Here is a 26637-nt window from a genome sequence, read left to right on the forward strand (position 1 = left end):
GTAATGGAAAACAAATCAGCTCAGGGTTTGACTCTGTCCTCCCAAAGGAATGTATCTAATGTGCACAGCAACATAAGAGAAAATAATGTCCTTCTAAAATTAGTCTGAACAATTAATGTGATGACCAAGTAATTCTGAAACCTCGCTGACAGATTAAAAAAAATTGATTCCAACAGGAGAATAAGGACTCAATATATAAATACAGAACTGTATTACCAAACAAGAGAGACTTACCAGTACTGGCTTCATAATGAAAACATATTTTGGCCAAACTCAGTATCCACTTAAGTAGGTGCAACCCCATTGGATCCAGTAGAAATGTACCTGCTGAACTAGAGTGAATCTATTTTCTCATCACTCATTCACATTGTTAAACATTTAAACAAAAAACCAGATTTTTTTTAAACAAGAAACAGATGATACATTCCATTCTTCCCTGTTTACACCAGTGGGAGTTCTGCACACATTAGATTTTTTTTTTTGCCATCACACACACTTAACCTTTAGCCTGCAATTGCTTGGTGGCATTCATTTGACTGGGAAGACTGGAAAAATGTGCTAACAACCAAAGATTACACCATAACAATCACAACCTTTAAAAATAAAATTCAACAAAAAGAAAAGACATGTTTGCACAAATGACCAGCTATTGATGTAACTGCTAGGAACTCTTTCCTATCTTAAAGAAAAATAGTCCACGAATGTGAAATCTAAACCCATGTAAAACACAGAAGTAGTGGGGGGGATGGGACGGGAGCAACCTAACCTGAGAAATAAAACCCAGAAAAGAGCATCTCTAAACAACAGCAGAATATATTTCATGGACTTTCCTCAACTATACCAAACAAGAAATACACACCCAACAAAAACTGATAAACACTGTGAAGAGAAGAGTCTGAAGTTAAAGGACCAGTAGGCTATAGAGAGTTTGAAGACAGAATGATTCATTTGTACTGAAGATGAATCGGCAGGTGTTTGGCTGTTGAGATAGCAAGGAGCTTGATTCATTCTCATGAAACAAAAGGCCTTTCACACTACTCCTTTTAATTCTTTGACAGAAAACCACAGGAATCATTCATAATGAAATAGCAACTGGAAAAAGCATTAGATTTCCAGCTCAAGCAGCTGAGGAAAAGTACTTTACTTTCAGAAGATGTATCTGAGTTACAGTGAAAGGACAAGAAGCTGCTTTTAGAAGTGAAGCACACCACCTTGCCCACGTTATTATAATAGAACTTTGGAATATAAAAAAAGCATTTAGTAAAAATTTTATTTGAAATGTAGCATGAATCCATAACCATAAGTGTTACAACATACAGTTTTACAGAGAATTTATACAATATGACAGGTACAATATGACATTTCTATACATGCGCCCCCCCCCCCCATTTTTATTTAGTCGTTGTCAAACAAACAATAGTTAAACAGGAATAAGCATTCACTTCTAAAAGAAAACTTTGGCATGTATACAACTGGCTAGTTAAAAGTAAACAGTGGTAGATTCAAGTCAGAAAGAGACCCACTTGTTTTGTTTCACAGCATTTTTGATCAGGATGAAACTCACCAGCATTATTTTCTAGTTAATACAAAAATGAGTTGGTTTTTTTTTTTTTTTTCAGTCCAGAAACCCCTGTTAAGGGACAAAAACATGTTAAGAGAGATGCAAAAGAACCAACTTTCAACTGTAGAAGGTGTCAGTTTTAAAGCAGTTTAGGCCACAAGTATTTTGCACACATTGGTTTGGTCATGAACAAAACAAACCCTTTAATGGTTTGCTCGTATTACTGAACTATATATCACTTGGCACAACTGACAATTTCTCCTGTGGATTAGAATAAGCATGAGTATCGTTGGCTCAAAAGTCATGTCCATTGCTAGAGTGTAAGAAAAAACTGAAGTAGAATTTGCACTGTGCCCATCTTCTGCCTCGAGTTTCTGTCACTGCTGTTGGCCACTTACATACCTACCAAATTCATCCAAAAAATGAGGGAAAACAATTTGCAAGGTATTTCTTCCGAGCATACAGTAGACAGTATTTCCATTTTAAAAATCAGAAAGCAATGAAAGAACCCCTGAATAAGTAATAACAAGCCTCCTTTGAGAAGAATTATTTGCAATTCTTCAAGTACTTACAAAAAATACAGTATTTATACAACTTCTCCATAACTATTATAATTAACGTATTTTAATGTAGTACTAATAAAATAAATCCATAGATCCATAGATACAAGCAGGAATATCTAACCCAGATTTAGATTTTGCTGCAATTTCATTATTGCTGTGGAACAGACAGTGGTTAAGTCACGTGAATACTAGCCTCTCTTTCTTATACACATTGGAATATCTAATTTGAAAAAATGTTCTCCAGCAAGTCAGAATACATTTCATGTAATTTTTACAGTTCCTGCTAAATGTTAGCGATCCAAAGTTGACTGAACCGTGGTGCAATAGGGCACAAATGGCAGAAGAGCAGTGGAGCAGAGGCAGGAATGGCAGAAAAACAGTAGAGTAACGCAAGTCAGACTCATACTCACTACTTCTTATTCCTAGGCTTTAATTCTTCTGCTGCATTTCGCAGAAAAATGTAGTTTTTCTTTTGTGGATTATAAAATTCATGACCCTAAAAAGAAAAATCATCTGTGTTTACTCTCTTCAGAGAAGAAATATCAGCATTACTTTAAAATGTAAGAATATGAATATTCCATTAGTTTGTTTATTAAGATTTAATCTTAAACTCTTGAAGACCAGATATTGGACAACATTGGTGAATTAGAAACAGCTTACTATAACAAGTAATTACAAGAACTGTACGTATAAAGTAAAATTTAAGTGACGTTTATCCATTTTTAAGATATACAGAAACTGTTCTTAAAAAAAATAACCACGTACCTCTAAGCTCTACTTTATAAATGCAGCATAAGAGCTCAATATGATTTTTTTTTTTTTTTTAAACACGTCATTCTAGGCAGAGAAGAAACTAAAACTTTAATGGCCACCCAGTTTCACTTTACATTTTCTATCTTCTAAATGAAATAGGTCACATTTTTTCAAAGTGAAGCCCCAGTTCTACAGGCAACTGCAAAAATCTCTCTGTTCCCCAACTGCAGATGCAAATATACTATTTTGCATATTGACATTATTTGCATACACATTACTGACTCAATACGCAAGTATTCAAATCAGGGAGAGTAAACACTAATAAAGCTATTAAAGTCCAACGCACAACTTGAAAATTACCAACTCCACTTGACAGAAATGGCTCTAGAAAGGAAGTTTAGTACCTACCGGTTTTACTACTTAATATTGGTTTACAGATCTGAAAGATACCTTGGTACGTATCTACCATTGCAGTCTACCCAAGCATTTAGAACAGAAGAATTCCATCTGCCCTAGCATCTAACAAAGTTATCTTACTTCGGACAGCATCCAGAAAACTAGATACAATGCAGTAAATTAAAATTTTGCTCTCTTTGTGGCATGCAATCAAGTTCATCTGTGTGATTTCTGCATTCATTTCAGTCAAAACTGCAAGGAATTTTATCCTCAAATTTAAAAGCAGTAGTTATAACAGGAGAGTTATACTTTTAATGGAAGTTGACATTCCATTAAAATCAGTTACATTTCAACCTTGCTACCCCCTTCTTCAACTATTAAGAAGTATTGATTCTCCACATACTATGGTTCATTGTGATTCTCTTGCATCTATAGCATTTATTGTTGAGTCAATTTTGGAAGAGAAATACATAAGTTAAGGGCCACCAGCAAGGTGCACTGAATGGTACTAGAAATTTAGTACGTGGCATTCGAACACTGCTTTAAGTGTTTATAACCACAGTCACAGCTTTTTTTAGAGAGAAACTGCAGAAGAAGCAGAGATGTGCATTTCGAAGAGATTTGTGAGAACCTGTTAGGGTGCCACATTGTCCCATGACACTCCCCACAGCAGAATGTGTGTGAGCAACCAGAATAACTTCTGCATCATGTAGTTTACATTTTGCTCATCCACATTTGCAAAATATCATTGTTTAGCAATCTTATACAACTGAAGCTCAAAATCAAAGAATGCACTACTTCAGTGTTAAATTTCATCAGATGCTACAACGACCATTGTGAGTTCTCTTGCATGCTTGTGAAACTAGAAAGACTCAGCTACTATTTATAAAGAACAGTGAAAGCCTCATGGGAAAAGAATAGTCTTAGTTGTCAACTGCAAGTATGAATAGGAGTCTAAACCTTTCTTACCTTTGACCAATCATAACTGGAAGCATATGCAAATATATTGCCATTATGGTTGAAACAACAAGCAGATATCGGCTGGTCGAGTTGTTCTGATGTTTTTAGCTTTGTTCGTGCATCTTTATCCCAAAAGCTGAATCTACCATCAGATCCTACCGTTGCAAGAGTACCATGGACAGGGTGAAATGCTATTCCATTTACCTGCAGAATCATAAAAAATACTATGTAAAACACCACACATGGGAACACTCACAACACATGTGCTGAATCCTGAGAGAGAAAATACACAAGAAAGATTTTTTTCAACTAGATATAGTTTTTTGTTTTGTTTGTTTGTTTTTAATGTTTTCAGATATGTTCTCTGGAAAAACAAAACAAAAACAAAACGGAAAACCCCACCAAAGCAACAAGGAAAGCACCATCTTTTTTGTAGTACCTAAAAATTCAATGCATAATCCCATTACACAAATATATTAAGTATTCCTTCAGTATCAACAAAATTAACAAGCGTCATCTCCACCAACATGATTTAATGAATGGTTGATCCGGTGCTTGTTTTAAGGGAAGTACAAAAATTTGTCTTTCCTCTTCATGTATGACTATGACTGGCCTTTAAAGATACGTCTAAAATAACTTTAGGCAAGATAAAGGTCAAGGAGAACAAACAATTCATAGCCATTTTACGTTAAGAGTATATATTGCCCTGTATAAATGATCTAGTGGTATATGCTGAATACTTACAGCATAGATATCCTGAGGTGCTGATGTGTTTGTTCCATTGGAGCGATGACATTTAAAAGTGAAATTATCTTTTGCACTAGGAGGGGGAAAAAAAAGTCATTTTACTTTCCTCATTGTAAACCGAGCGATAAAGAAAGGATGTTTTATTAAAAGATACTTACGGGTTTGGGGGGTTGATATAATGAATAGCTACTCTTCCTTCAATACTTCCAAGAGCAAATCCAGTAGGTTTGTTCACTTTGTCTTTAAAAATAGCAACACAGCGATGCTAAATTTAAGAAAGATATAGAGGATTTTAGACAGAGGCCTGAGAGCCAGATTTTCTGAATGCTGTCTGTTTTCCATGGGGACACAAAACATCACAAACATCAGTGCAAAGTAAAGCAAAAACACAAACAAGGTCAAGAGATAGGTCAAATTCTGTTGAGAATTTGGGACACAGTATTTACATTTCCAAATCCTTATGAAGATCAGCAATAGATCAATGGCAAACGAGGACATCTGCCATAGCAAGATAAAGTACCTTGGTTTTGAAACACTGTTTGTTTTTACCAAAAAATGGCAAGCCCAGAATTTCAACAATCTGTATAAATACGCTTGTAATAAATATAATCATTTACCTGATGTTTAAGAGGAGATTCTATTCTTCTAAATTCAGAAGGTTGATTCTCTAACTGATAAACTATCAAACCCCTTTCTGCCGTGGCCACAGCAGCCATAGGATGAACCTGGATAAGGTTGTAAAATGTTGGAAGAGAGACACTTGTGTTAATAGCATGGCAGATAATTCTATTTATTATTTTGCAGAAATCCCTGAAGAAGTTAAAGGAATTAGACTATTTTGTGGGGGGAAGAGAAGGAGGGAAAGGGGAAGAAGAGAAAGAACAAAGTTCATTTGTAGACATATCTTGAAACAAAACAAATCAGTTCTTCTGTGCCATTGAGAAATTAAACATACCAAAAAATCTTCTAATTATTAGCTGACCCCTTCCAACGTGAATTGCGACAGCGGTAATGCAAACTCATCCAGAAATGACGGTAGGTCAGTCCAGGTGCTGATTTGTTTTTGTGATGTTAAAAGGACACTAAGCGTGTTTTGTATGATGCACATACCTGTTTTCCAGAGCTTGATCAAGAAGATCAATTTATGTTCTATTGCTAAAATCACAGAGATCGAATACTATTCTATAATTCTATACTAACAGTCGGTATTTAGTGCTAACCTACAGAAGCCTCAAAGACTGCCAGTTTATTCATACCCCCAGTCACCTAGCTGACCGTTTATCTAGTTTACCATGTATCATGGCTTACCACATCTGCACAATAACATCTTTCAGGAAGCTGCAATGTCATCATAGGTGTTGGTGAACGGGTATCCCAGAACTGATGGAAACAGAGAAATGAACAAACTTACACTTGGAGTCGAGGATACACCATTTAAATTACTTTAGTAAAGAGAATGCAGTTGGTACCAAGTTGTTTCATTCTTGTCTACAGTCAGCATACTGCAACTCTCTGTGAAGTGAGGCCATTTAATTAATCTGTTTTTTGTATTGGTGTTTAATAAAATATTTTCATTTCACATTAATATTTTCATACACAGATTACTAGCACGCTTTGTGTCCATTTGTTCAGGTAAAAATAATACCTTCAAAGTTTTATCCCAGCTTCCTGTCATCACACAGCTATAATTTGGTGCTTTAATCCAATGGATAGTCTTCACAGGAGCATCATGCTGAAGAAAAAAAGGACAACACACATACATGTACTAAGATAACAGTCCACACTTCTTGTTTATGCTTCTCATTTTTTTTGTATGTATTTACACCTTTTATCCATTCAAGAAAAATGATTATTTCAGTCACAGCAGTTAGGATAAAGGTTGGTCATGACCTTATCATGTTGTTTAGTGCTGTAAAATCACCCACGTAAGAAAAAAATGGTTCCTGACACAAAAAACTACAATCAAGTCACCCTATAGAGGAAGATGGTCACAGCAGAAATACAAAATTATCAACACCAGGACTTCTATTTATTTATAAATGATATTATCCATCATACTAAAAATCGACACTTTAATATAGTACGTTATTTACTACAAACTAATATAAAAACCAACTTCTGACAAGAGCTACAGAAGGAAGGCCTATGTTAACTACACCAACAAGATTTTAAAATCAAGGCTGAGAATATGAATTTTATCATCTCAAATAAGATACAAGAAACAATCATTAAAAGCACTAACTCTGGTAACTCATTTTAGTCACCATAACTACATATTCTATGAACAGACACTCACTTCTAAATTGAGAATGTAAATTATAATCCCTGTTACTGCTGCAGCAGAAAACTGGTATTTGTGAAAGTGAATTCAATGATTTCTTAAAATGTCTTCCCCCCTATAATGCAGCAGGGTGACTTAGTGAGATCACAGCAGCAATGGAAAGAGCTCTCTCAAGTAAAATAGAGCAAACAGCTGCACAGGTTATTCAAATCACTTTGATTGCTGGTCTCCCTATTCACGTGCACTCCATTATCTCAAAAACATAAAAAGCACCCTACAACCTCTTCTTCATATAGCAGTATCTACTTCAGAAGCACTAACATTAGCTTAATTTGCTAATAAAGGTAGCTTTTAATAAAAATAGAAAATGAAAAAAAAACCTAATAGCTTGGGGCTTGCTTACTTACTTGTGCTATCTGAATGGCTTGATTACTGTTGAGATCCCACATTTTGGCAGTTTTATCACAGGAAGCAGTAAATACTTTACTCCCATCCTAAAAAACAAAAAAAGAATAAGGCCAAGAGATAAATAGCTCTATCATGCAGCATCTATCAGAACACTGTCAAGTCTTATTCTCTTCTAGTAACAGGGTAACATTAATGTACCACATACAGGGATTGCAAGACAAGGAAGAAACAAAAAAATGGAAATTTATGTACAACTATGTCATAAAAGAGAAAACTGTGCTGGCTATTATCTAGCTTTAAATACATTCTTACTTTTATACTCACTTTTACCCTTCTTACGCCCATGTTAGTCTATTCTATTAGGACATGCTTAGCACATATTTACAGTAACATAAGTCTATACAATAATCATGGCCTGCATCTACATGCGGCACTCGTGTCTGTCTGGAAACTGCATGCCAACTTATTTAGGGTTTTGGTAAAAATTGTTTATTTATTTTTAAATAGGAACATACATCACTCCAGCAGCCATCTAGTACAGGCCCTGTGTGCATCTGCTGAGCCTTTGGAATTGTCTGTCCATTATCTTGAACTTCCCAGCAGCGAACCTGTAACAGAAGCGTATAGAGACATAACATATCAACACTAAGAACTTAAAAGACTTCTCTTCTTGAAGATCCCAGCCTTAATTTATCCAAAGAAAAGTATGATTATAAACACCAAGCTTTTTTCAGAACTAGTGAAACCTTATTTTCTCTGATTATGTTCCTTTTATCGGTACAGCCACAACTCAACCCCACAACTTCAAACCCACCTCAGAAGTACCTTACCATGACATAACACCTCCCAGTGCTCTCCTGGAGAACCCTTAACCTCAGCTAGGAAGGAGCTGCCTGCTGCAGGCTACCGACCAACAGACCAAAGAGAACAGTTAAAAAATGTGCTCACGTTTGTCTTCCCCTCCCTGTTTGTGCCCGTTGGGATCTCACCCTTCAATCCAAACAAACTTCAGTAAGGTTGTAGGGACCTAATCTTTTTGAGACTACACTGTCAAACTGGATGATTTACCATTGTGTTCACGGTTCTTTCACCAGGCAAAGCATAACTCTGTTAGCCTAATTGTATAAGAAAACGAAGCTAAAACCCAAACAAGTAGGAAAAAGAAAAATCAAAGTAATAAAAATCTAACAGGGAAAACATTGACTACATATTCCGAGCTGAAGCTTAAAACACAGAGGCAGAAGAATAACTTATCTGAAGATCACAACTGAACTTCTCAGCTACGTCAAACTTAGTGCCTTGGTACCAGACACAAATTTTGCAGTTCTGCAAAGAGGAAGATTTTCAGGTGCCCTGGCACAAGCTTTTAGGATCACATTTTGCAGTTTAGGCACCAATGCTTCCACTTTATTCATCCGTAGGTCTGATTGTGAGTACTTACATCATTTGCCCATGATCCTGCAATGAGGAAATTACCCGGCAACGTTGGTGGACTAAATGCTAAACAAGATATGCTGTCATCAGGTGGAGATGTTACTTCAATATCCTATAAACGACAGAAGACAAAACAAAACTAGCCACATTTGAAAACTGTGTGCTGAGATCCTATTACTTCTATAGGCTGAGTTAGTAAGTACTGCTGCGACACATTAAAACATAGAAGAACAGTGGTTCCCATGGGGGCTAACGCACATACCTTCATTGGATTATGGTTATCCGCAGTCGTACTGCCAAACATGCCGGTACCTCCAGTACCAAACCCTGATGTTGATCCAAACAGACTCATCCTTGCCCTGCAAACAAGGAAGAGGCTTACTGAGAACTGCAAGGCCCTCAAGCATCCCTACAGTGTCTCACCACAGCCACCACACCAGCACTCCCCTCACCCAGCCTGCGAGGCACCCAGGGATATAAAAACACACGAAATTAAAAAAAAAAAAAAAAAGTCACTTTTCGTTGCAGTTAGATCCCTGACATTTCGCGGTCAGCCACCCGGCCACCGCTATAAGGGACCACTCTCCGGTCGTCACCTGGCGAGAGCTAACCCCCCCTTCCCTTCCCTCCCCCATCCCCACCCCTCAACCCTCCCCCGCCACCGCCGGGCTGCGGGAGCAAGGCCGCCTCGGGGAGCCCCGCGCCCGGCCCAGCCCGCCCCGGAGGCGTTCCCGCCCCGGCACACGCCCCAGCCTCGTGTCTCTGCCTACGGCCCGCCCGGCAGGGCAGCGAGGATGCCCGGCAGGCGAGGACGCGCCATTTCGCGGGGGTCCCGCTCCCCTGCCGGCGGAACCGGCCAGCGGCCGGCGCGCGGAGCGGCCGTTCGCGGGGGGCCCGTCGGAGCGGGGCCGAGGGCGCCCGCAAGCCGCGGCGCTGCCGCAGGCGAGGCGGGGCGGGGCCGTCCGGGAGCACGGTGCGGACGCCGGCGCCGACCCGCACTCACCCGTGTGGCGGGCCCGCTCCGGCCCGCTGCCTCCAGCGACGCGGCCCAGCAGCTGACGCGGCCCAGCAGCTAACGCGGCCCAGCAGCTAACGCGGCGGCGGCGCGGGGGCAGGCCGCGCCTCTCTGCGCAGGCGCCGCGGCCAGCGGGGCGGTGGCGGCGCCTGCGCCCTGGCCAGGCGGGGCGGGCAGGGGCCGGGCGCGACAGGCCTGGGGAGCACGGCACGGCGCGGGGGTGCCGCGGCCCCGCTCCGTCCAGGCCGGGAAGAGCCCAGCCCGGCGGGGCCGTGCCCGCTCCCGCCCCGCTCGGCCCGCAGGGGGGCTCCCTGGCGCTGCCGCTACGGAAAGACAACAAGAATTAATCACTTTTTCTTTCCCTGCGCCGTGAGGAGGGCTCAGCTGAGCCGTGATGTGCGTAGCGCTGCCGCCGGCGTTGGAAGTAAGGTGGTTTGTTCGACGTCGAGGGAGTTCAAGTGGCCAGACGGGCCCAAGCGCGGTCGGCTCCCCGGTGGTGGCACTAAATGCAGCTACTGCAGCGTGGGGAAGCGTCACCGATTTAAATCCGAGTAGCGTTCGCCTTTGGTAGAATACTGCTCCAGGCGTTTCGGGAGCTAGCTCGCTCTCGTGAAGGTAAAGCCTGCCTTAGGCCAGCCGTCGAACAGCTCTGTGCTGCTGAACCGTACGCTCGGCCCGTTGCCGTGTTGATCTGACCCTGTTGCGGTAAGGCCTGTCCCACCGCCATTACACCTGCTGGTGGAACAGCCTCGTATTCCTTCGGCGTCTAGGCGGTCTGTGCGCCTGCACACGAGAACGTACTAGCAGGTGGTGACCCTGCCACTGTGCAGTAAATAAAAAGGAATTTTAATTCCTTTTGAATTGAATACTGGTGGAACAGTAGCAGAACCCAACTAGATAAGTCTGCTGAAAATATTATCTGTAAGATCCACGCTGATGACTGTGTAGATCAATTTTGGAAGTAATTTCCATGCAATTTGGTTTCTTCACATAAAAATTATTGTACACTTTAATCACCATAGTTTCCTGCTCCTTCTTACTGTTTTAGAGCCAACTAAATAAAGAAAATGAACAAGGGATTCTCTTATGATGTGCATCATTAACAGGATTGTTTATTAAATTCTTATTCGGTAACATCTGCTTGCTTACTTGTTCACTGAAGACAAATAGTAATTTGGTTGCTGGAACATTTATAGCTGCTTGAGATACACATTAATGAAGAATTATCTTGGACTTCGGTCTGAATTCACCGTGAACACAAAATGCCACAATGCTGTACTTACTTAAAACAATTTGTAAAAGGAGGCATGTGCACTAAATTGTTAACAAAGTCTCTTACTCTTCAAAAATAAAAAGGTTGGTATGGCGTCATCCTGCGCTTTAAGACAGAAGGCAAAGCAATTCCTTGATACCTTTTTGAATTTAACGTTTTCTGGCCAGAAATAACATATCTCATTATCTTTTAATGTATGTTGCACTGCAGAAGCCACAGAATGGAAGCAACAGTATTCTGTAAAGAATCGTAATTTCTCTTATGGTTGGAAGGAGGAAAAAGAGAGAAAGATAATCTAGATACAGTGATGAAGAAAACTAACAAGAAGCTGAAGCATACTCCTCTGCCTCTGCATTTTTTCTAAGAGCAGTCAACAAAATAAATCAATCTATCTCAAGCAAAATGTTTCATTTGCAAACAAGCATTTATAGCCATCCACCAAATTGCAGTTTGTTTGGTAAATAGACTCTGGAAAGGTAATCTGATGAAAGAGAAGTTAAAACTTGAATTTCAGCCTTGAGTTTAGATGCTGCCATAATTTCCAGCTGAAAAAAAGAACAAATTAATGTGTGATGCTGTAGCAGCCTGATCCAGGGTTAGGTAATTATTTAAATAAGAATTACACTTGTTGGATGTGCATGTAGAACTGTAACATTAGCTTCACTGGAAATGGTGCTGCAAAATCCCTGTCACTGAGCTGAGGTTCATTTTACTGTGTGTTCATGTGTTCTCTAGCGCGTACCTCACAGTAACACAAACGATTTATGAGCATAAACAGGAAGGAGAAGGTACACAATACCTTTTCTTCCTTTCGGACCATTTCAGACAATACATGCCTGAATTGAGATATATGGTTTAAAAGCTACAGGCAAGATGAGAGGTCTCATACTGAATGAGTAACTGCTGTAAGCATTCCCCAACTTGTAAAGACATAATATATTCTGTAATATTTAAGAAAGCAGTAAGCCCCCCTGTACAGCATATGGTCATCAGATGACTAAGGGCAGGAAAGCTTAAAGTGCTGCCACTTCTGGCCTGTGAGCCACTGAGGCCCGCCGATTCAGAGAGACAGTGGGCATGGGCTTTCTCAATCTCGCCGCCTTTTAGGGCTGCAAAACCTTCCTGGTTCTGCTGTACCAAAGGTTTGTCATCACAAAGAGGAACAGGATTGCAGACGACAGGATTTGTCCTGTGGGGAGTAAGAAATAGGAAACAGCAGGTTTATACATACTTCTTTTTTCCACATTGGCTGACAAGCAATGTAAGGTCTCTTTTGTATACTTGCTAACTTATTTTGATCTTGCTTTGTAAATGGAATGAGGACATCTTTGCGTATATTTAATCTGAAAAGCAAATAAAGTTGTTAAATTTTCTCATATACTTAAAAAATATTTATTCCAACTTATTTCTTTATATTAAGCCAAAATAACATATGAAAATATAATGGATTTAAATGTCAGTTGTCTTTTTGTGCGTTAAGTCAGATTGCATTTCCTGTCTATGAAACAGAAGAATACTTCTGTTTCTTTTGGGGAAATAACTAACCTCTCAAGATCAGATGGAAGGAGACCAAGCCACTTTATAGATGGAACGGTGAGGTGATGGGCCTCAAAAGACATTGACTAAAATAAGAAAGGTCAGCTATAACATTCAGTGACTTTTAGTTTAAGTTAATTTGAGATACATGCCTTCCAAGGTCGTGGTCAGATTTTATTACAAAGATCGTTAGGTATTTTCACTACCAGAATGGTATAGGAGAAAATACTGCAACTGCAGTTTACCATATCCCCTTGCTGGAAACCGTTCCTTCAGAAAGACTCGCACCCTTCAGCCTATGACAGATTCTAGACTAGTCCAATTTAGGCTGGTCTAGCCTGAATAGTTTTGTTTTTTTACAGTCAATATGAGTCTGATTGATTGCCAAAAAAAAAAAAAATTAAGCCAGGATGAGCAATGACAATCAAATCTGGAAATTTCTGATATTTTCTGCTGGAAAGTACCACATCATATAAAAATAGCCCAAACAAAGGTTCATCTGGTCCAGTATCATGGCTACAGTAAATATCTCAGGGAAAACTGTAAAAACAAATACGCAATTAATGATACTTCTCAGAATACTCCCCCTGCTCCCAACGGTTTGTGACTCCAACTTTCTGAGCCAGAAGTGGTGGTGGTGTAATACTTGATTTTGTGAAGTTGCTTTTAGAATCCATGAAAACTTTTGTCATCTACAGCACCCTACATCAAAGGGTCACAGTTAAATGACATGTTGTATAAAGGAATACTTCCATTGTTTGTAAGGAACTTGACATATTCTGGTTTCATTTGATAACCTATTGCTTTGTAATTGAACAAAATAAACTTTCAAAGGAACCTGACAATTTAATTTAATCCTGGATGATGGTGTTTTATCAGTTTACACACCTTTGTAGGAGAACGGAAAGCGTGACAGCTCACCTGAAAACTTGGGAGTTCTGTCTCCCTGGATGTCCTTGAGGCTTGTTATGACATATATTTGAACTCTGACATCATCGATGTCTGACAGTTTTCTGAAGTTTGTGGTTGGTTGTTTTTTTTTTTTACTTTGGATGTTCCTCCTCCATTGCTTTACTGAACGGTTCACCCATCTGCTCCTGCCCTCTGCCTTCACCTTAGTCTACCTGCCTTCCATATTTTCTTCCTGTACCTCGTCTTTTAGCAGTGTAATATAATAATGCCTTAGTTTCCCTTTGCCTCTTCTTCCACAGTGTTCCACACTAACACATGTATCCATAAGCGAATATCCCCAAAACAAAATCTTTACCAACATAACATGATTTTGTGGCGAGTCACCCATCTCACAAGTTATGTCCTCCTCCTCCCAAGGTCCCTCCAGCCTTCATTTCTCTTCTAAGGCAGAAACAAAGCAAAATGGAGAACTTTTCTATTTGGACTTCCTGAAAACTGCCTGTGCAGCAGGGAAAAACTGAAATATAGTTAAATGAAACACCTGGCATTGTTATCCAGTCTCTTTTTGCTGCAGGAAGAAGCCATTTCTGTAGATACACAAGGCCTAAAAACTGTGTCTTTGTGTTGAAACAAAACAATAAAAGGCAGTAGCCATTCTAACAAAAGCTATAACATTTCATACATTCCAGCTTCAAGGCTGGGCTACAAAACAATATATTTGAAGTGGAAAAATTATACTCACCACAGATCCGTATTTGTAGATGCACATTATTTCTACACCTAGGTTGCAGAATACCAAATGTCAAGTGTCTGTTTATCTGCACTCTGGGCATGTTTAAGAAGACTGCATTAAGAATTCAATTTTATGGCATAACAATTATGGCTTTATGATTAGTGAGGTTCTTTATGGTTTACAATTATTTTTAGAATATGTCAAAATAATCAGAATTTGAGCTTAATATGTCACCTTTATATAGTTAAATGTTTCATGCTGTCTGTGCATAGCCATTTCAAAACCAAGGATAATCAGCTCTTTTACACGTTGTCCAACATCTGTCACAAAAAGTGTCTGTCTTTTATCCTGTATAATCTGTATCTTAATACTATTGCTTTGAGCGGTTGCTTCTCATTTTGCAGTAATCTCCCTAATTTCAGGTGGTATCAGTGTAGATACAGAAGAGATTTTCTACATTTTGTGTATGTGAATTCAGATTCTGAATTCAAACAAAGGCGTACACACTCACATACACAGAAACCCTCAGGAAATGAGGCAAATTTCAGACCTGCCACTCATGTAACAGAACAGCACATCCAGAATGTGATGGACTTGTTTTAGGATCAACTTTATTCCTGCTGGCATCAGACTTGTAGTTTCTAGCTTTCACTACTGTAAACTATTGACATGAGTTTACATGAATTATTAATATAAGTGTATGTGAACTACTTTAAAATGAATAAAAGACTCACTTTGCTCAAACATGCTATTTTCTTCATGCCTGTCTGGCCTAAGGTTCATAACATAGCTAAAAATTTTGCTTTATACCAAACTGAGCAACGTGTACAAAAGTTCCTGTTCTTTCCTTTTATTTTACAAAAGGAATAGTATCGCCAACAGCTGGAAATCTTGACAGAGCAACATTTTCAACAGTATTGAACTCTGTAGAGATAGAGCTAGGACCTCCTGAGACTTTTAGAAGTAGTCAAGTGCCTGACTCCCATTAAGATCAGCGGAATCACGCAATAAAATTCCGTTATCCTTATCCTCATTTTTAGGCCCACAGGCACTTTCAAAATCTAGCTCTATTCTGAGTTATGAATTCTATTAAAAAATGTTTTTCTTTTTTAGGTACAAGGTAAGATTCTTATTAATACCTCAAAGCACAACAAATCATCACAGAGGGTAAGGGTATATTCACTGGGGATGCAAAGCCAGCACTGACTTTTCAGTTAAACTCCTTCTGTATTCCTAGATATATTCTCATAAATCAGGAACCTTCTGACTGTGTTGGATCTCTATGCTCTGCATACCTTCCCATAAAAGTGAGAAAAGACATTTGAAAAATTTTGCTTTCCTTTTGTCATTGAACCTCTACAGATTTACCGTGTGGATCTGCATCCATCAGGGTGAAAATAGGAATTTGAAAAGTATCCCACAGCTTTCTGACCAAAAGTCGTGTGTTAAGATCTGGTATGCCTCTTCCCTAAGGAAATAAAATAAAAGCAGACAGTTTTAAATTAATTAAAACAACATCTGGCTACGTATGTGTTTACATTTGTCATTTAAAAGCAAGCAAACAAACAAAATGCTGGCAGAAATATTTTTCCAGCAGCTATTTTGCAGGGAAAGTTGTATGCTCCTATTTTGGCTCTGTGAGGAGGGAAGCAGAAACGGGCTGGGGAGCAGCACGGCAGATGTCCTGGACTACAGGCACTATAGACGTATCATGCATTCCTCTATTTAAGGAGCTCATTTGTAAGGTCTGGGAGTTCCTGTATAGCTGTACCCTGGTATCTGTATAAGCTGGTGTAAAAAGGCCACTTTTTTCTTCTCAAAAATATTTATGGCACTAATGAAACAATATAGAACAAGTTCTTGCTATGACTGACTATAACTGGACAGTATGCTGCATAGTATAAATGCGTCTCTCTCTTAGGTACGGGGATATGTTTTTTCCTCATGGTGGGCCAAATTTGTCCCAGAAAAAGTAAGTATGCATATTCCATTTACACATTCCTATTAATTCGCCAGGCTCCATAGCTCTTTCAGTACAATCCAAAATCAACCAATTCTGTTTCGTTTGGGTTTGCTAAACCTAGGATCCTGAAGGACAAAAGGTTACTCAACAGTTAAGCCTTTCTGAGATTGAGTGGGGCAGCTACTTTGCAGCAGCACATCAAGTTGATAAGCTACCAAGCTCTAAGAAGACGTTTGGAGGAAATAAGTCTTTAGAATACGTATTTGGTATTTCTACCAGGATAATAACATTTTTTAAAAATATCATTAGACATGTATCATATTAATTTTATTATGGTCTTTTGACCAAATTTGAGCACCACTACAATGCTAAAGTATCATTTAAATTCTTACGTCTAGCTAGACGAAATGAACTGTAAGATGCATACCGTAATCATTATACATGGGGACAATTTATTGCAGAAGTCATCATCCAGGAGTCTCTGAAAAGTTGCATCTTTTTCTACAATTAACATAAATTTGGCATGTGAGATTAAATCTTTTCTGTTAAGGCTAGCTGCATGTAAAATGATCCATCATACCAATCAATTAAAACTAAATGCTCTAAAATACCTGTTCTGGAGCCAAAGTGTTCATGACTCCATTTCAGAGCCAACAAGCAAAGAAAAAATTACCAGAACATTGTTTAACTTGGAATATTCTTTGTTTTTACTTTATTTTTTCAGTCTACAACAAGTATTCTTGCTCAAAGGATACTTTTAATTCCTTGAACATTAGATGGCACAGTGACTGCCTAAAACAACAAAAATGAGATTAATCATTTTAAATAGAGAAAATTATATATTTTAAAATAACAACATTAGGTAATGAAGGACACAATCACATCCTGAAACAACCATTCGTCTTCTATATACGAGATCAATCTTGACATTTTCACCTCTTTATAAGCATATTCAACCATTCATATCCTGCTCTATTCTACGGTTGCGTACGAGTCCTCCTGTTGTAACAAGATGCTTTTCAAAAGTGTTTGTGCTACTGTCACAGAAGATTGTTCATCATATGGGCATCACAGAGATAACAATGTCCTGATTAATCTTTTATCTATCTTAGCCAGGAAAAATGTCAGCTTGGTGTGAAGATTGCAAATTTAATACAGGCTTAAAACATTTAAGTATTCTTTTTGGAAGACCATTAACTCCTTTCTTTTATTAACCTATAACCTGATTTTGTAACTATTTTGGAGCAACAATTTTAAGACATAGTTATGTTTTCTTTACATCTCATATTAGGATTGGCTCAATCTGGCAAGCACATGGATGAGAAAACAGGAACTGGAGGAAGAATTTGGCAAAACAGTATGTATATATTGAGGTGTGTGGTCTGTTTTTACTTCTGACTGCTAAATCACCTCTGGTGCCAGGGTATAACAACTCAACAAATAAAAATACGATGAGCTGTAGACCAGCATTAGTAATAGGGGTCTTTACGCTCTGTTTAAAAACAAAGTATAGCAGGCAGCTAAGGTTATCTTGCCATTTTGAAATTACCGACTTAGGCTTACAATGAACACATTTTCCAGGAAATTATGTCAATAGTCAGCAAGTCTGAGTTCTGTTCCTGCTTTCATATTCTGCACGGCTATAGGAAAACTTTTAGGACTAGATTAGTTGAATCTCATCTCCTCAAAACTACTTTTGGCTCTTGACTCTTAGGAAGCCGTGGTTATAAACTTCTCTTTAGCTCAGTGCCACCTTTGATAAAATTAGTTGACAATACAAACCCTTCTAATGTCTGCAATTCCTGTATAAGTGATAATCCTGAGACCAAACAGCCTGATCTTATATACCTTTGGTTGTACAGTGCTGGGCACATGAAGACAATATCAACTCTTATGGAGTATCATCATTAAACTTCTGTAAATGAGAATGTAATTTGGGTCCAGAAGGAGAATGCTAATTACAGAGGCTCAGTTCAGTCTCTCATCTGTGCTGTTGCTACTAGAGGAGTCTGCCCAGTGTGGTAGAAGCAGCTCACTGAGGACCATGTGAGTATGTTAACTTATGCTGCAAGGCGTATTTTCTTACCCTGCCAGAAATCAATATTGTGACAGAAACGAAGTATGTTCTGAGTGCTCAGGATTCTTTGATTCAGAGCACTTATTTGACAGAACATTGTAATATATACGCCTTCCTCTGCAAGGCTCCCGTGGTAGGAGGTAGTGCTAAAAACCATATCCACAGGATGTATTCCTGGTGAGTATACAGCTGAGCTTCAGAATTGCAATACAGTTGGGCAATGCTTTTTAGCTCTCTTTTTTTCACCCAGGTTGTAATGTCTCAATTTACCACAAGCACAAGTCTGTGTAATAAATGTATACAGTAATGTGAGCTACAAGAAGTGCAGGGTGTCATGCAAAGGTAGATGCTATGAATTACTGTTAATGTTTTATAATACATACTGTTGCACCGCAGGTACAATTCACTTTTGTACCATCTTCCTCAGTGTAACTTAAATTACCGGCAACAAAACCTTTAGTTGTAGACAGCTGAAAAAAACAGTGAGTTGTATACAGTAAATTGGAAGTTACATGCTGTTATGTTACTATATTGCACAAGCAAAACAAGAAACTTCTGAAAATAATTCTGACCAGTAATAAGCAGTTATCGACTGCCATCAACCTTTTAAACACTAAGCAATGTTGTTGTCATTGTGGATATAAAGGCATATTACAGTAAGTAATGCTAACTGCATTTATAGATACAAAGCGATTCTTGTAAGGCATGAGATACAAGTAAATTTCAAAGGTTGTTACATTTCTGACTTTAAATTTTCACTTAACCCCCAAGTTAGCAAATCATTTGAGTATGAATTGCTGAACAGATGTCTTGCACTCTGAAGAGTAAGCACTGCCTTCACTAGATAATAGCACAAGGCCCTGTGATTTTAGCTGGCAGTTAGTCCCAAACTCTTTGGAGCAAGCAAACTCTATGAATTTTCTCTGAAGAAATAAACCTTTCGAGGGCTATGATAAACCATAATTAGGTTTCATTTGCACAAATGACACTTTTAATTTTAACTACGTATTTCCTACTGATAACTTTTCTTTGTATTTCAGCTTTCAGTTCAATCTGTATGATTTGGAAATAATGATATATACAGTCATAATAAGCCACTTACTATATGTAGACTTCTCCGAGGTATCCTAAGCATGCAAGAAATGTCATTGATTATATTGTCCACAACACTTTGGCTACCAAACAGTAGTGTATCTGAGTAATATATATCTCTATCAAGACAAAATATTGTATCTGTAGTTACAATACTGAAACAGCTGTAGGCTTGTGAGAATTTTATAGAGGGCATGGATAATCAGATCAACCTAAAGCATTTTATGTACAGGAATCCATTATCATACAGGTTTGCATCCTACAGGCTGCTTTTCACAGTAACATTCTTAAAATACAATTTTATTTGAAATTACAGAAATGTAGTATCTTACCTTTTAGTTGCATAAGTATTGCTCTGCACCATCTTATAGATCATAGATAATATTTTGAGCATCAGAGCTGAAAAGATAAATTTAAAAAAATTTCATCCATTTTCAGAAGTGCATATACAATAATTTGTCTTTATTTTTACCCATACTTGTGTCTCATAAAATAAAACTGAAACATATATTTTAATGTGCTGAGAAAATACAGAGAGACTGTACTAATCAATAGACTCAATAATTTCTAGCATAATTAGAAAAAATATGATGGAGTTAAGTGAGGGAATGTATGCCCTGCTGTCCAGGCCAAGAAATTAAATGACTGAGTTAGAAAAAGAAATAAGCATATTGTCAATATTCCAAGATTCCTTTACTAGCTAGCTTTTTGAAGAAGGGTGATGTTTTTACATTAAGACCTTTTGAATATGCCTTCAGCTGATATGCATTCAGGGAGGGCAGAAACTGTAAGAACGCTGTAAGAACACTGTATTCATTTCACTGTCACTCACTATAATCTAATAGAGAAGAGAAAAGCTGAAGGGCTGGTCGTAATATCAGGCTATATTAGCCATACACTTCTAAATCACAGTGCATAATATGTTGTTGGTTTTGTTGTTTTTTTTGTTTCTTTGTTTGTTTTAACAAAGTTTTGAACTAAAATACAAGAAAAAACAAGAATTCTGCTTTTGGACTTTTTTGTCTTACCAAATTTTGGTGCTGATCTAGGGCAGTCACTTCTTACTTGTTTTGTAGTACAACGTGGTATCATCTGTAGACCTACAGAATCTTTAAATCTGATACATTGCAAACAAATACAGTAAAACTGTAAACTTATTGAGTATAGGTAAATTGTTCTCTGCAAGGTAATTCAGACTCCGACCCCTTTCCTATAGTCAAATATGCTAGTGCTATTTTCATACTCAGTACAGAAACCAGCAACTTGGGTGGAGGTGGAGTGGCTGAAGGACAAAGGCAGGCAGTAGTCATCATCTGCCAAAATGACCCATTCGGAATGTTACTGAACTGCCCCCCATCTGATCATTGGCTTCAAAACATGAAAGTTTCTCAAGAAGATACTTTAAGACTGAATTTAAGCCTAAAATACATGTTTCCAGACAAAAATAGAGACAAGAAAAATATTTTATACATGTTTATAGCTGTTAATATATCAGCATCAGTGATTATTTAGCATGAAAACAAAGGAATAATCAACACAGGAAAAAATGTGAATCATTATTGGAATACAAATAAAGTCTGACACAGTGACTTTCTGATGTAGAATGTATGAAAAACTGTTATTATTTTATATTACAAGAATATAATCTGATTTATGCCCTTAAATTATTATCAGAATAACTCAATTATATTCCATTATTAACTTTTGGCAACAAAAATGTGGTCCATCCTATTCTCTAGACAGTTGTTTAATCTAAATGAGCTCCATTTTGTGTTTCACCATTTCATGTCTGGAGGCACACATTTCACCAAAAGAATCAGTTATTTTCTTAATGACACTTCATTATTTTACTTAAAATTATTTTAGTGCCTTATGATGTGACAGTCCTGTCTTTAAAGAATTCTTTTTCATTTCAGAGTTTTGCATGTACTTTTAAAAAGTCTTGGTGGTAAAATGGCCATAATTTTATCTAAACTCACATAATGTTGCTACATTTCTTTGTCAAAGGTTTTGCTCCATGCATCCTTTGGGTGGCAGAACACACACGATGCACGTACGTAAAGTGACAACGATAACAAGCAGCAGAGTGTAGCATCTGCCTGCCAGCTTTAAAGTAACTTTCTTGCCTTTGCGCTGCAACATTTACAAGATATTTGTGCGTTTCACTTGCATGCTCCCTACAATGTAACTGCACGGGAGGAAAACGGTACTCAAAACCTTTCTGGACTGCGCTCTCAGGTGAAATAAGGAACACTCCTTCCAGAAAACAGTATGCTGAAGGACCTGTCGGTGTGGCTCCCACAGATACTTCATAAAGGCAACTGCAAACTGCCATTAGATCGGACATCCAGCAATTCTTCGTAGGATTGTGTTTACCCTGGCAGAGTAGTTTCCTATAAAAATCGTCTTTCCACTAATGGGATATCTAGTCTCTTTTTTCTTTTTCTTTTTCTTTTTTTTTTTCCCCCTGGAAAGGTACAGCTGGACAATGGAAACTGATTGCACTGCTTTAGGCCTGGCATTCTCACTGATTGACACCATTCTCAGGTAAATACCTCTCTGGGCATCTACAAATGTTTACAAGGAACATTTCAAACATGAAATCATTCTCTCATTCTACTAGTCCCTTCCCAGCAGATTCCAGTTGTGTAGATTAGGTATGAAAAGGCTGCCTAAAAAAGAAAAAAAAAATGCCCCACTGACTAGATTTTATTCCATTCATATTGTATTTTGGCATTCTGTTTCTATTTTTATTTGTCGATTTTTATTTTAATCCTCTTCAACTGCTGTATTAAAGTGAGATATGGGTCACTATTCAATGGAAATGCATATCTGAGATTACATTTCTCCACCATAAATAATAGTTCAGCTTTTAAAAATGTGATTGATGAGTCTTATTTTTAACGTACTGTGATGTTAACTTGTTTTCATTTGAACCTTTTTCCCCCATGTGTTCTGATGGCAAATAACATCTCACATTTGTTTTCCTAGCTTGGAATGCCATTTCCTGAAAGATTGTCAAAAATTGCAAAACTTGTTATAGTATTTTAATTTTACAGACATATGAGTGAAACATTTTTGTCAAACTATCAAGACACAAACCATTAAATTCCCTGGAACATACAAGCCTTTCAGTTAACTGATTACCCTCAGGTTTTCTGATTGACAGAAATGTATTGTGCTCATTAAATGAGTATTCCACCAAAGTGTTAGGCGTGGAACGTTTGCTATGCTTTCTCAACCTCAAATGTTTGTCATGTGTCCACTTACAAGCACCTCTGCAATCTTATCAATCTAAATATCCTTTAACCTACTGATGTCCAAAGCTATTACAGGGCAAGAAATAGATTTGTGTTTTCCTTTATCCTTTTGCTTCTGTATTATAGAAAGCAATTAATCTCTCAGTTTCAGGTATTTTCAGTTTAAATGAGCTCCTTGGAAAAATACTGTTGCACAAGCAACTTCTGCAAATCACAAAGAGTGTTACAAAGGAGGACAGTTGCTTTTTCTCTGATCCTGTCAGATAAGATCTGAAATTTAGATAACACATTAGAAACTTGGTTTTCTCTATTTGGCTGGTAATGAAATTAGAACACAACACAGAGGCAAGAAATACAACAGGAAGAGGTGAGATGCATCTTCTCTGAAGAACAAAAAGATAAGTTTATCACTATCATTTTAAGAAATAAGATACCATGGGCAAAAGCAGAGAAAAAGAAAAGATGAAGCACAGAAAAGGCAGTGGAGGATGAAATTGCTAGTAATTGTTTCCAGTCTAAAACAGATTTTTTTCACTCAAACACAACTTACCATTTCTGGTTTCTACTGCTTCCAGAAAATGATTGTTAATAGGATCTCCCTTTCCTTTCTAACCCCTATTGCAAGTAGTTTTACATTCCCCTTTATGCTATGGTCTGCTCTCACTTAATACATGATGCCTGTTCATGCAGAGTGATTACTAAGCATTACTTTTTATTTGTCCATTACTTTTTAAGATGTAAAATTATTTATAGATTGTAATACTTATAGAATTATGTAACATTAACTTTTCTGGAAGTTACATAACCAAAGTTATATTCATGGCATTCATATTAATATAAGGCAGGACTTCAAAATATATAATACTTACTCTATATTCCTCCAATCTGATCTGTTAGCCAGTGTGAGAACAGGTGCTTTTTTTTGGGCCAAGCTTTTAAGTACATCTTGAATAACATTTTCTATTGCTTCAAGAACTTCAGAACTGAAACAAAGAAAATTAATGATACAGTTCCTATGATAAAATCTACTCCTACTTTGAGTTTTGATCATCTATTCCCACTCCCACAAAAATCATGTAATCCAAAACTGCTTCAAGGATATATTTGTTTCAAAAATGTGGAGGAACTCTTTTGTTTTTTAATTTTGTTTTGTTCAGTTTCCCTAAAATCTTTGACTTTCCATTCCAGATGCATGACTGAGGACACAATTAAAAGTTCATTTCTATTCAATCCTGAAACTATCGAATTTTTCACCAGCTGAACTTTTAGACCAACTGGCTGGTTTGTGACTAATGATTAATGTTTTACTATAAATGATGTAATATTGGCTTTGGCTATGATTTGGGCTAAATAGTTTTTAAATGCTGTAAATTTAAAAAATGTTCAAGAGTACAAATACTTCCTGTTGTACCCTTGCATGTTAACCTTTTGATCTGCTGCCCTGAACAAACTGTTAAGGGTTTTAATTATATGAAGGCTTAGTCTCAACAGATGTACTGTGAAAAGAATAAAATCCATATCTTTCACCTAAAAAGACAAAGTAAGCTTGCAGCAGATCCCTTACAGCAAAACTGTAGGCTGGTTTGAGTGTTATGACAGATGCTTTTTATTTTCATAAGCAACCTGACTCCAACATTTCAGCTGTCCTTAAAATTACAAGTGTACTATGTACCATCATAAGTCTAGGTAGGAATTAAAAGAATAGACAAAACTTATTTTAGCTCAAAGTTTTATCAGCAAAGTCCAATTTGGTCATTAAGTAATATACTAAGAAAAGATGAGTCAATTCCAGTGCACACCACACAAAATGAATTATCCCACTGTTACAAAATCAGCAAGAATGATTTTTAAAACCTAGCTGTGAGTCTCCTTAAACAATAATGAAGTGTCATTAAAGCTTTCTTCTCTCAGCTGAATATGTTTCTTCCATTTTGTAGCTCAGCTTCCACTTACTCCTCATTCTGCTGAAACTAGATCATCATTTTTTGAAAGCAATTTCTGGAAAGTATTAACCTTTTATTTTAAAATGTTATTCGTAATAGTATCTGTATAAAAAACCCCTACTAGTATTACTAACATTTTTGTCCAATAATATTAAACCACTCAATAAACACAATGCAAGATTTTTTTCTGTTTTTCAGATGAATAAACTTGGAAACCAAGAGACTAATGGCTTTCCAACAGTGAAACAGTGAAGCATTTGCAGTGCTAATAATACAAGAAGGCCTGGTCATGCAGCCAATACATAAATTCATTTTCTACTGTATAATAGTTTCATAATCAAGTCCAAGATTCCCTAACTTTCAGACTCATAGTCTCTTCCTCCTAATCAAAATCCTACATCTCACTGCCATATCCAAAATAGAAATTCTAGTAACCACAGAGGAAATGGTTGGCTAGTGAGCTAAATGTGTAATGCAGCACATGTAAGAGCAAAATAGGTAAGCTAAGGTGACTATGGTGCATACCTCCAACATAACAAAAATTAGTGTTGAAGACAATAAAAATATGTATGGGCAGATGGATGAAAGAACAGATAGGTAGATAGGAAATCTAAACCATGTCATTGCTTTGATACTCATAAATATTTTACTTATTCATTTGTTTCTGTCCACTGTAACTGTCTTTAATATTCCAGAGGTACTTCAAAGTTTGCTGCAGAATTTGAAAGTCCAGGTTTCTGTTCCAATCCCAATTTCCTGATTTATTGGCCAACAGAAGTTGTAAATGTGGCAAAATAGGAGGAAGAGGACAGCAATTCTCTGTGCACCCCCTGCTGAAATTCTGTCTCCTTTTGCAGAGACTAACTGAATTGTAAAAAGCAAACACACAATACTGGCCAAGTATGCCTACTTAAAATTCACTCTGGTTTAGTTAACGGCAAAATCTGAGCAGAGAGGGGGCAGGCACTGTATATCTCACAGGGTTTGCCTCATCATTTCTAACATACCTGTTTCTGCATAGCACAAGAAATGATCTTCAACATTAATAACATAAAAGATTAATATTATAGCACCTTTAGCAAGCAAACAATATAAATACGCAAGAGAAACAGTTACAAATAAAAATCTGCAATGTAATAAACCAACACACTCCAAAACCCAGAACTGTACTTCGCTAAAGCCATACAGTTCCCATACCCTGCCACAAAGACTAAGAACTCTCCAAGTCATTATTATTATTATTATTATTATTATTATTATCCTTTTCCTTTTAAAATACTTTGAAGATACTCCCAGTCTGTTCTAGCCTCTGAGGCTGATATACTGTGTATGGAAAGAGTCTTAAAAAAAGATGAGAGGTTTTTGTTAGTGAAATTCATTATGCTTGTTTTGTCACAGTTTTCTGTATTTCTGTCTGTACCTATGGACTTTTTGGAGAGGTCTGAGGGAACGGAGATGCTGTTTGCAGTGTGAGGGCCCCTTCTCCCCTGTGTTTTTGTAGGGGAGTATGTTTTTCACTTTTGCACAAGCCGATTAGGTGGAATGGTGCACTACCTACTTAAGTATAAGCACAGAAAGAGAGTATGGGTGCTATTTTTCACATCTTTTACCTAGGGATGTGGCTATCATGACCAGACAGACTTGTTTCCCTGAAGCTGGCTTTGTTCCCAGCTGGCACTTCAGTGGAACACACACTGTGGTTCTCCATTAAGGTTGCTGCAGACCAATCC

At 37.7% G+C, this 26637-nt stretch overlaps 2 protein-coding genes across 4 annotated transcripts; both read right to left on the minus strand.

Annotated features, from left to right (window-relative positions):
• Positions 1-751: 751 nt before the first annotated feature.
• On the minus strand, positions 752-10244 carry RAE1 (ribonucleic acid export 1). Of its 3 annotated transcripts, none has more exons than XM_072879191.1 (13): positions 10107-10244; positions 9366-9462; positions 9111-9215; positions 8185-8277; positions 7669-7755; positions 6626-6712; positions 6289-6360; positions 5598-5705; positions 5139-5245; positions 4978-5053; positions 4243-4437; positions 2535-2620; positions 759-1963 (listed from the first exon to the last, which is right to left on the minus strand). In XM_072879191.1, coding segments are annotated over exons 2-13 (1107 nt in total). In that variant the 5' UTR covers positions 9456-9462; positions 10107-10244; the 3' UTR covers positions 759-1962. The 3 variants fall into 3 exon arrangements, with proteins under 3 accessions (XP_072735293.1, XP_072735292.1, XP_072735291.1); XM_072879190.1 differs by having other exon boundaries at positions 766-1630; XM_072879192.1 differs by having other exon boundaries at positions 752-2620; positions 10107-10153.
• A 1572-nt stretch (positions 10245-11816) lies between these two features.
• SPO11 (SPO11 initiator of meiotic double strand breaks) lies at positions 11817-26615 on the minus strand. The gene is made up of 13 exons (XM_072879193.1): positions 26518-26615; positions 23834-23947; positions 20733-20821; positions 20037-20103; positions 19715-19823; positions 18996-19082; positions 17291-17327; positions 16963-17072; positions 15941-16040; positions 14582-14619; positions 12937-13013; positions 12623-12734; positions 11817-11936 (listed from the first exon to the last, which is right to left on the minus strand). Exons 1-13 carry the CDS (start codon positions 26613-26615, stop codon positions 11817-11819), a joined length of 1158 nt encoding a protein of 385 aa, XP_072735294.1.
• Between the last annotated feature and the right edge of the window lie 22 nt (positions 26616-26637).

This window comes from Ciconia boyciana, chromosome 14 (assembly GCF_034638445.1).
Source record: "Ciconia boyciana chromosome 14, ASM3463844v1, whole genome shotgun sequence".
Taxonomy (NCBI): Eukaryota; Metazoa; Chordata; class Aves; order Ciconiiformes; family Ciconiidae; genus Ciconia; species Ciconia boyciana.

What these genes read in the sequence shown, in the direction of transcription:
- SPO11 (XM_072879193.1), bottom strand. Translation starts at nt 26,615, where the DNA reads ATGGAGAACCACAGTGTGTGTTCCACTGAAGTGCCAGCTGGGAACAAA. An exon ending in CATGATAGCCACATCCCTAG is followed by an intron (nt 23,948 to 26,517) that starts GTAAAAGATGTG and finishes TCTTTGTTTCAG; the next exon opens with TTCTGAAGTTCTTGAAGCAA. An exon ending in AGCCAATGTGGAAAAAAGAA is followed by an intron (nt 11,937 to 12,622) that starts GTATGTATAAAC and finishes TCTTTTTTTCAG; the next exon opens with CTGGAAATTATGGCAGCATC.
- RAE1 (XM_072879192.1), bottom strand. Translation starts at nt 9,455, where the DNA reads ATGAGTCTGTTTGGATCAACATCAGGGTTTGGTACTGGAGGTACCGGC. An exon ending in ATAACCATAATCCAATGAAG is followed by an intron (nt 9,216 to 9,365) that starts GTATGTGCGTTA and finishes TGTCGTTTATAG; the next exon opens with GATATTGAAGTAACATCTCC. An exon ending in CCAGTTATGATTGGTCAAAG is followed by an intron (nt 2,621 to 4,242) that starts GTAAGAAAGGTT and finishes TTTTCTTTTTAG; the next exon opens with GGTCATGAATTTTATAATCC.